This window comes from Branchiostoma belcheri, unplaced genomic scaffold (genome assembly GCF_001625305.1).
Source record: "Branchiostoma belcheri isolate BF01 breed outbred unplaced genomic scaffold, Haploidv18h27 scaffold11, whole genome shotgun sequence".
Classification (NCBI taxonomy): domain Eukaryota; kingdom Metazoa; phylum Chordata; class Leptocardii; order Amphioxiformes; family Branchiostomatidae; genus Branchiostoma; species Branchiostoma belcheri.
In genome coordinates, this window is record NW_017802491.1 from 1,673,790 (window position 1) to 1,682,791 (window position 9,002).

General features: G+C 40.8%; 1 protein-coding gene across 6 annotated transcripts in view; it reads left to right on the top strand.

Annotated features, from left to right (window-relative positions):
• Window positions 1-9,002, top strand: part of LOC109482596 (E3 ubiquitin-protein ligase MGRN1-like) — a 24,061-nt gene that overhangs the window by 12,758 nt on the left and 2,301 nt on the right. The window contains exons 4-18 of one of the 6 annotated variants that reach the window (XM_019785399.1): window positions 684-836; window positions 974-1,091; window positions 1,293-1,359; window positions 1,614-1,666; window positions 1,862-1,909; window positions 2,088-2,156; window positions 2,436-2,547; window positions 3,077-3,124; window positions 3,290-3,378; window positions 3,811-3,928; window positions 4,297-4,402; window positions 4,825-5,027; window positions 5,224-5,387; window positions 6,697-7,395; window positions 7,991-8,171. In XM_019785399.1, coding sequence (XP_019640958.1) covers window positions 684-836; window positions 974-1,091; window positions 1,293-1,359; window positions 1,614-1,666; window positions 1,862-1,909; window positions 2,088-2,156; window positions 2,436-2,547; window positions 3,077-3,124; window positions 3,290-3,378; window positions 3,811-3,928; window positions 4,297-4,402; window positions 4,825-5,027; window positions 5,224-5,387; window positions 6,697-7,395; window positions 7,991-8,171 — 2,228 coding nt within the window. The remainder of the gene's footprint in view (window positions 1-683; window positions 837-973; window positions 1,092-1,292; window positions 1,360-1,613; window positions 1,667-1,861; window positions 1,910-2,087; window positions 2,157-2,435; window positions 2,548-3,076; window positions 3,125-3,289; window positions 3,379-3,810; window positions 3,929-4,296; window positions 4,403-4,824; window positions 5,028-5,223; window positions 5,388-6,696; window positions 7,396-7,990; window positions 8,172-9,002) is intronic. The other 5 variants (XM_019785391.1, XM_019785381.1, XM_019785418.1 and 2 more) reach the window with 5 other exon arrangements.

Genomic DNA, 9,002 nt, shown 5'->3' on the forward strand with positions numbered 1-9,002 from the left:
AAGGGAATCTTTTGAAACTTACATGGAACTTTTCTTATTAAACATTGTCATAAATTGTGTTTGATAGGTATATATGTGTAATACATGTATGTGTAAACTGTGGAGAAACTGTTCGTTTTGATTCTAACAAAATTGTGACTCCAACAGCTAAGGGGTTGTTCAAACACAAACTGCAATATCTCAGGACCTCCACGAAAACTGCAAATATCTGGAACAAAAGGTGCAAGTGCCGGGGGATATTGTATGGCAGTATCAGAAAACAGATAGAGAGGTATATCAGGGATAATGTCTTGTCTTGCAGTATCTCTCAATGGATATCAAACACCATACAGGATTACTGTGTTTCCTGTAAATATGCTCTGCTATTATATGATTTGTTCTGTGTAGATTGGTTTTCCCGTTTGTGGGTTTGTAGTAAATACAGTTTTAATGGCACGGGTGAAATGAATATCCTATCTGTGGGAAGGATGGTAAACATGGGCCTCCTAGTGTCTAAATTTGGTACTGCACTAAAAAAAGTTGTTGCTTTTCCTGCAATGGAAATGAGACTGAAACCTTTAGTCCATCTTTTTACAAATGTTGCATGTCACTTGTACTTATCATACCTACACGTACTTGTGTGGGAATTCTAATATTTATAATGCATTAATTTAATAGGGGATTTTATTTCTTTTGTTCTTCAGAGTTGAACCAGATCCTGAACCAGAAGAAGGGGAGGACGAGGAGAAAGAACATTCTCCCAAATACAACGTGGAGTTCACGTTTGACACAGACGTCAAAGTCGGCATCACCATCCACTACTTTGCTACAGAGGAGATTGTCAATGGTTTGGCTGTGTAAGTACATCTACATACATGTAAATTTTCATTGTTATTACTGCACTTTGTCTGAGGACAGATTAAAGCTTGGAACTCGAAAATCAAATAAAATGCTGTATTGTTTTTAACACGGCACTTCCTTGTTGTTAAAACAGGTACACTTCCAATGACCCAACGCTCACCTCTGAGACAGTCCACTACAAGCGAGGAGCCAGTCAGATGTTCAGCCTGCCCAGCCATGTGCTAGAGCCCAGCATGTGGAACATCGACGATGTAGGCAGCTGAAATCTTTTAAACTAACAGTCATTCTTATTAATCATTAGTATGCTACAGGCTGCATATGCCAGGTTTCATTATTACAGTAAAGATTATGTTTTCATTAGATGTTCACAGGATTTTATCTTTTTACGACGTTTGGTTGGAAACTGATATAGTATTACTGGTAACAGTTTGATTTTTTTCTTGCACCAACAGTTTAGCTATGATGCAGACAAGCAGGTCATCCCTATGGTGATACAGTGTTGTGTAGAGGAGGAAGAAGGTAGGCCTTCCTATTACTTGTTTGATGGTCTTTCGAGTATGCAATAAGCTAGTTTGAATGTGAAATAGCTTACTGACTGTTTCCTTTAATGATTGGGAAGAGCTGTAAATATGAAATATGAAAATACTTCTTGAAGAAGTCATTTGTGTATTTTTTATTTCAGAAATGACATGTATGTAGAATGTCTATTGCAAAGTTTTTAGCTACATTGTATTAGTAGTATATTTAATCATGTTTTTTTCTTTTATCTATAGAACATGCAGAAAACTTAGGGCATGCCCACATGCTGTTTGCTACATTCGAAAAGGTAAGTTGAACTTTACGCATTTTGCTTGGTCTAATTTTGCATTAATTTTGTTTATTTCCTTAGACAAATGGTTTGTTCATAGCACTGAATGAACACTTGAAGTGAAGTTGATTATTATTTCAATGATTATTCTAGGATCCTAGAATGCAATGGTTACATGAAAGTAATGTGTTACATTTTGTTTACCCTATCCAGAATTCTGAAGAGTGCTTTACTGTCAAACCTTTGAAACAGAAGCAAATGGTGAGTTTCTATATCCATTTTTTCTATTTTTTTGTACTTTGTATTGCTAGTGTTCTTTGAATAATACAGGGGTTCTGAGGAAGTTGTAGTCATAAAGCAAGCTGTAAGATTGAATATCTCTCTGTTCTGAGATGTTTAGCCATACTGTGTTTAAAACTCACATGCATTTTTCTCAAAGGTGGATGGACTGTGCTACCTGCTACAGGAGATCTATGGTATTGAAAACAAGAACTCCCAGGAAACTAAGGTAGGTTTAGTCATGTGAAAGTTGTCAAACTTTTAGCAATTGTAATATTAGCCTTCAGCCAAATTTGTATTTGTTATCGGGTAAGGCAGCTGGTAGAAGGTTTGGTACAAACTTGTTATTGAAGTTGAAAGATAAGGGATGACATGAATCAAATCATAGTACCACTTCCATGTTCCTTCGAAACTGAAGATCACAGGCATGTAAGTTGTTTTAAAGAGCCAGTTCGCAGTTTCCAAGTTCTTTTGTTAGTTCACAGCATCAATGTTGTATTTTCCTCAGCACCAGGAGGATGACATAGATGACAGTGGTTCGGAGTGTGTGATCTGTATGTCAGACATACGGGACACTCTCATCCTGCCCTGCAGACATCTCTGTCTCTGTAACGGCTGTGGTAGGTACTCTCTCTTACACCTCCTTTGTACTGAGCAACCAAAGATTTGACATATGTCGCAATGAATTTGGAAGATAAAGAACAAATTTTATAATGTTTTAAGTGTTCTGTTATCTTTTAAATCATACTTTTACGTCTTGTCTAGTTATGAAAGGGTCACACAAATCCAATTTTCGTTGCCCAGAATTATTGGGGTTTTGGTTATCAGGGTAAAGTCTGGAAAACTAATGAGATGATGTACATGTATGGTCTTGATGTGTCTTTTCCATTGCTGGTAATGCTAGTACATGTACAAAATGTATTATATTTGATCTAGGGAATTTTAACAGATATATTAAAGCTGATAAAAATAATAGGCCCATCAATTCTACTTCCAATGTTCTCCTTGTTTCCATCTATGATATCTGTAACAGTGATTAAGTTGACTTGTCATGTAAGGAGAGGACCATTTGATTTATAGTTGGCAGTTAATTTCTATACTTCCTTTAGTTGATTGTGATCTCAGATGTCTTTTTTTGTTGTTTTTCAGCTGACTCCTTGAGATATCAAGCTAGCAACTGCCCCATCTGCAGACAACGTACGTACAAGGAAATGTTCTTTTGGAAAATGCTCAGTCTGTAAAGACACTATAAGTAAATCTGGAATCCGCTTAATACTCACATACTAGTATATGGAATTTTCCTGCAGTAAAAGTAGTATAAACTTTTGAAAGATGAAAATATATTTGTTTCTGGTCCCTCAGCATTCCGTGCACTGCTACAGATGCGAGCCATGAGGAAGAAGACAAGCCTGACGCCGGCTGTCACTCCTCAATCAGAGGCAGATGAAGTGGTATGGGAACATCACTTCTGTTATGCCCTAGTGCCACACAAACATCATGTCCTAGACAATATCCTCTTTATGCTGCATTACTTTCTAGAAGGTTATGTTTGGGTTTTTTTTAATGTAAGTTTGTGGATGTTTGTATGTGGTTTTAGCACAAGAACTCAAGAAGCTATGGATGGATTGTCATGAAAGGAACCTATCAAAGAAATGATTATGTTTTGGACACCATGGGGGCTTTCCTTGGTACCACTGCAGAACTGGTTGTTTTGATATCTTGTGTTCTGGACTCACTAGGGCCACTACTTTTCGGCAGCAGATAAGCTCTTGTCCATGTGAACAACTGATGTAGATTGGCCCCCATAGCAGGTGTATTGCTTATGTTGGTTGGTCAACCATTATACATCCAGCTGACTCTTGTTTTCCCCTGTCCCTGAGAAGCAGGTAATACAGGAGAATATCCCCCCTGGCTACGAGGTCATCCCCCTGATAGAAGCACTGAACGGTCCCAGCAGCAGCTGCACCACCCCCCCTCCACCTGTCTCTGGGACACATGAAGGTACTGCAAACTCATTACAGTCTGAACCACTGTAAAAATCAAGAGTCTGCTGTATTGTTCAGTTCACAGAGTAGCAAACGTGTAACACAATGTGAAACAACATATGTTTGCAGTGTGAAGACATAACATGAAAACATAGTACGAAAACTTCAAAGTTAACAGTAGGTGTGAAAGGTATTACAGTTACTGTGTAGTTGAAGACCAAAAGAGCACACAGTATTTGGCCACATTGTTCTTCCACGTGACCATTATGATTGCAATGTCTTTCCACCATTACTGTTAGAATGAGGCACTCAGTATCAGTATGGTATGGGTAATACATAGTGGTGTGTGTCAAGTTATTACTGGTCGAGCTGTCATTAACACAGGAGAAACCCTGATTGCAGAACCTTTAGTGGTGACGATGCCACCATCCCCGCAAGGCAGCAAGCCTCAGGACTCAGTTACATGCAGGCCCAAGTCCAAGAGCAAGAGGTAGGCAATGTTTTTCTTATGACCCACATATTTTACAGTTTGCTTTGCTGTGTTTCAATACAAATTTTTCTCAACTTAATGATAGCTGTGGATCAAGCTTGAGACACATTTTCCCTAGTACTAATGAATGAATGCATGCTTTATTATGGTCAGCTATTAATGCCACCACAGGCTGAAAAAATACATACTTTTCAGATAACACTTTACTTCATAGGTTAGTTGCAAATTATCATTCATACTGTTACAAATTAACCATAAAGATGCTTGATGATGAGAATCCTTATTCTATGTCTTGAAACTTCTCTAGGGTTAATTCTCACATGTTTTGGGCGAAAGTCAGTTTTAAAGACTTAATGCCTACAGTGGTTGTATAAGACTGTATAGACTGTATATTTCTTACCTAGTGTTTCTTGCCCCCACAGGAAGAGGTCTGGTGGTTCCTCCCTGCGAGGGACGGCGGCTCTGGAGGGCATGAGTCGGCAGCAGCAGGCTCCCGAGGCCAAGCTGGTGGCACCGCCATGTGACAAGTCTGACAGATCAGACGCCTCCTCTGTGGGCACTGGTCCTTACGTCACTACGCCTGATGATAGCGAGTCAGCTATGTCACCTTCTATTGTCTCATCAGGTAGGTTATCACTGGGACATATGGTGTCTTGTTTCTTGAACACAAGCATGTCATAATGTTCTTCTATACTTGATAATCTAATTAATGACACCATGAAAATTTTTTCGTAAGGCACCAAAAATTTGCAGCCACATTCTTGCACAATCATCTTGAAGTCTTTCCAGATCAATTTGAAGAAAACCTTTTCCCTCCTCAGTGCCCCCATCAGAGGTTGACATATCGGAGAGGTCTTCTCTGGGAGGAGAGGTGACGACACCTGAGACACCTGCGGCGTGTTCCGCGCAGGTCTCGTCCATCGGTACACCTGGGATCACTCCCTCCTGTACGGTGGACGGGGACCTCAGTCAGCAGGACCCAGAGGTACCCAGTGTACTACTGGCCTCACCAAAGTCATTCTCAAACCATAGCGCATATCTGAAGAAATATACATCATAGCTCACCTATTTTTAACTTTTAGCATGCTTTTAGTGTACATGCACTATGTTGGTACTTGTAGGGTAGCAGGGAGGGAGTTACGTACTTAAACAAAGTGCAAGATAAAATATGTACAGGCACTTTGGGAAAAACTGACTGTTAACAGTATTATAAAATGTTCCTTTACATTACCTGTACTGTAGAGTGTTTTTAGTATAGAGTATTTGACAGGGATTTCTTGCTGCAGTAGCAGGGATTATTATACAATAGGCTTCACCCCAGTGAATGGTTTCTTTCCTTCCAAGGGTTATTATGCATTTTACGTTGTAGCTAAGTTGTTGTGACAAATGATGGGACCAGTTCACCACAGTCTGAAGTGTAGAGCTATCCATCGCAACAGCTCTTTCCTCTCACTTTCCCTTACTGTTGCTTTGAGTCTCTCACTTCCAAAACAAGCTTAGATGTCTTGAAGAAAGTACATTTTGTACCTCTCTCTCTTTCCATTGTGTACTTGAACCAAAGAATGTACACCTCTCTATGTGACTGAGTACTGATACTTCTAATAGATATTTCCCTCACTCTAATGCACTAAGGTGGCTGGTGACCACTAGTTTGGGCTAAGGTCTTTTGCACATGCACGAGCACGTGTTGGGGTGAATTAGTGCACTATAATCATAGTAAGGTGGAAATATAAGACACTTGTTTCTTGCCAGTGTCAAAATTCTGTGTTTTGGAAATTACTACATGTATAAAGTTTATTTGTCATAATTGACTTTGGACATTAGGACACTGCGAGAAACTGTGTCTTATGTGTAACTTTAGTAATGCACTGGTGCTTGTAATATAATGTAAAGTGAATGTAGCTAGTAGATAGCCCTCCCCACTTACTATACACGAATGGTCCAAAATTGCCAAGTTGGTTTCAAGCAACTAAACTATGACAGCTTGGGCAGAAATTGTTCATTTTTATGGAGAAATCGTACTAAATCTAGATCTTACTTTTAAGTGACAGTTCTGATTTCCTCCTCAACTGCAACTAAATATGCTGACTTTACAAATTCTTTTGAAATTGATTATGACTAGGTAATAGAGAACAACACTTGTTGAAACAAGATTGAAATGGAATATATTGGACCATTTGTGTATGACTTAATGCACCAGGAGGCTGACCATAACACTTGTTCACAATCATGCATGAACCATTGTGGAACTGTGACCGTGACTAACGTTTGCATGTTGCCCCCTGTGTCCCCAGGGAAGCTCTTACAACACCGCTCCTGACGCCTCCTCGCCCCTCTCCCTCCCCACAACACCTCTGTCTCCTGCCGACCCCTCCATTCAGCTCCTTCCCAAGATGCACCAGCTTCAGCTCTCTACCCATGATGCTCTGCTGGAGGCTTCGCAAAGTACCAAACAGGACCTCGACATCTCCCCCTATTCCGACGCCTCCGAAAATCCTTGTCACGATTTCGACCATTTCAGTCCTAAAAACCATCCCAACTCTTTGGCCATTATTTCCAACCAAGTGGCTACCTTAGCTTCTGAAGAGGACCCTCTCTCTTCGTCCTCAAGCAAAGATGCCGGGCCCGTGGGGATTTTCCTCGACAACATTCCGTACGCGGACTGCTCGTCGGCTGGGTCTGGTACCCCCCAGGGGGCCCCAGACGATAACAAAGACACCCAGCCGCCAAAATTCGGTCCACACGTGTTCGCCAAGCTTGGTCCTCCTTTGGTTGCTCGATTGGCCTTTGAAAATGAAAAACCTGCTTCTGACAGATGCACCCTTCCTGAGGGAGACTGTCCTGCCAACAATGGTTCTCTGAAAGAGTCCCACTCCTCCCCTTCCTCTCCTTCTCCTGTCTATAGTGAAGCGCTAAGTCAGGTTCCGTTTGCGGAGGGGCATGGGCAGAAGGACACACCTGAGGAACAGGTGTCTGCAGGTGCTACTAGCCAGGTGTGCATCGAGCTGGCTTGCCTTGTGTCCGACTGTGTGTGTGTTGTGTGTAGCATGTAGACAGGGCCAGGGTGGTGGCCATCTATCTTTTCTCCTAGTACAACAGTACCAGTACTGTCCTCCCTTAACCTTCTGAGCTCACTCTTGTGTTCCTATAAAAGGATGAGAGTCTGCATGGTTAAGATCTTCTCTGTAGTATTACACAGAGCTGGTCTGTCTATGCTTTTGTTCCATCCTTTGTTGTAACATCTTTTGCCATGTGGTATTCTTATCATATTCTATGGCAAATTGTGTTAGAAGTGTTTGAAGTCCTTGTTCTGTCCTTACGAGAGCCAAGTCTGAGGGTTTGTTTGCCAATACAGAACTGTTTAGACTAGAATCATAATTTTTGTTTTTCATCCATAGACATGTCTTGCAGTGTGCCTCTTGTCACTTTTTTCCAACCATCTTGTATCTTAGGTTTATTAGAAAATGACCTGTCTATTGACTTAGGAAAACTGAAACGGAGTACTTCTGATGTACACTTACCAGGTAGAAGAGTGTGTCTTAGTGTTGGAATAAGTACTAACTAAGCTCCTCCCACCCTCTCAAACAGGAAAACAGACCGGGTCCCTCTGGCGCTAACCTGAAGTCGTTTGTGGTGCCCAGAGGTGATGATCCTCGGAAGGGCGCCACAGCTGCGCCGAGGGACTACGATTACGTCGTCATTCACGAGGAAAGTCATGGGGACGACGAAGCAAGTGAAAATGACGATGACGAAGAGAATGAAAATGATGGTAATGTCCTCCATGATAGATAACCTGTCTATTTCAAAGGGAAAGTTGTGGAAAGAGTCAGCTAACCAATAGTGGCAGTCGTAAGTCCCTTTTAATGTGGTGTAACCCGAAGGACAACTTCAGAATCTCAGCTAAATCATATCTCATATCTTTATTGTAGTATGACAACTACACCATACGTAACTATAGACCAGGACATTTTAACAACAATGACAAAGACAGAGACAACTGACAACAGAGAAGGCTACTTGTGCTTTGCATGTGTTTTTTTTGTTTGTGTGCAAGGTTTTAGGTGAGCTGGGCATGTGGGCTTACTGCATTTTAACAGAACTAACTTCTCTGAAGATACTGGCATGTACAACTGTCCTCTCTGTGCTAGCTTGACATGCATGTAGTGGTACATGTATATTATGTACATTGTTTGAAAACATAATTGGCAGATCAGGGCTCAAAATTCGGCAATTGCCTTTTCTGAGTGTGATTCATACATAACCCCAAGACTGCATTTTCATACATTGCCAAATTGACATTTGTTTCATGTAATTATATCTTTTTCGGCAATCTCAAAAATCTTACTGCAGATTGCAGGTGTGTATTTTGAGCCCTGCGGACAGATATTATCGACAAAGTTGACTGTGACCCAGAGTGCATGTGTTTCTCACATTTTGCATGTCAGCCATTCTCGTATTTGGACAAACTTGAGAACTATTGCATCTAAAAATGTCAAATTTCCAAGGATCACTTAACTGTCTTAAGCACCTGCAAGAAAAATATTGGGAAAAAAGATTGACTTGCAACTGCACATATGATGTTTTTGCAAGACCTAAACAA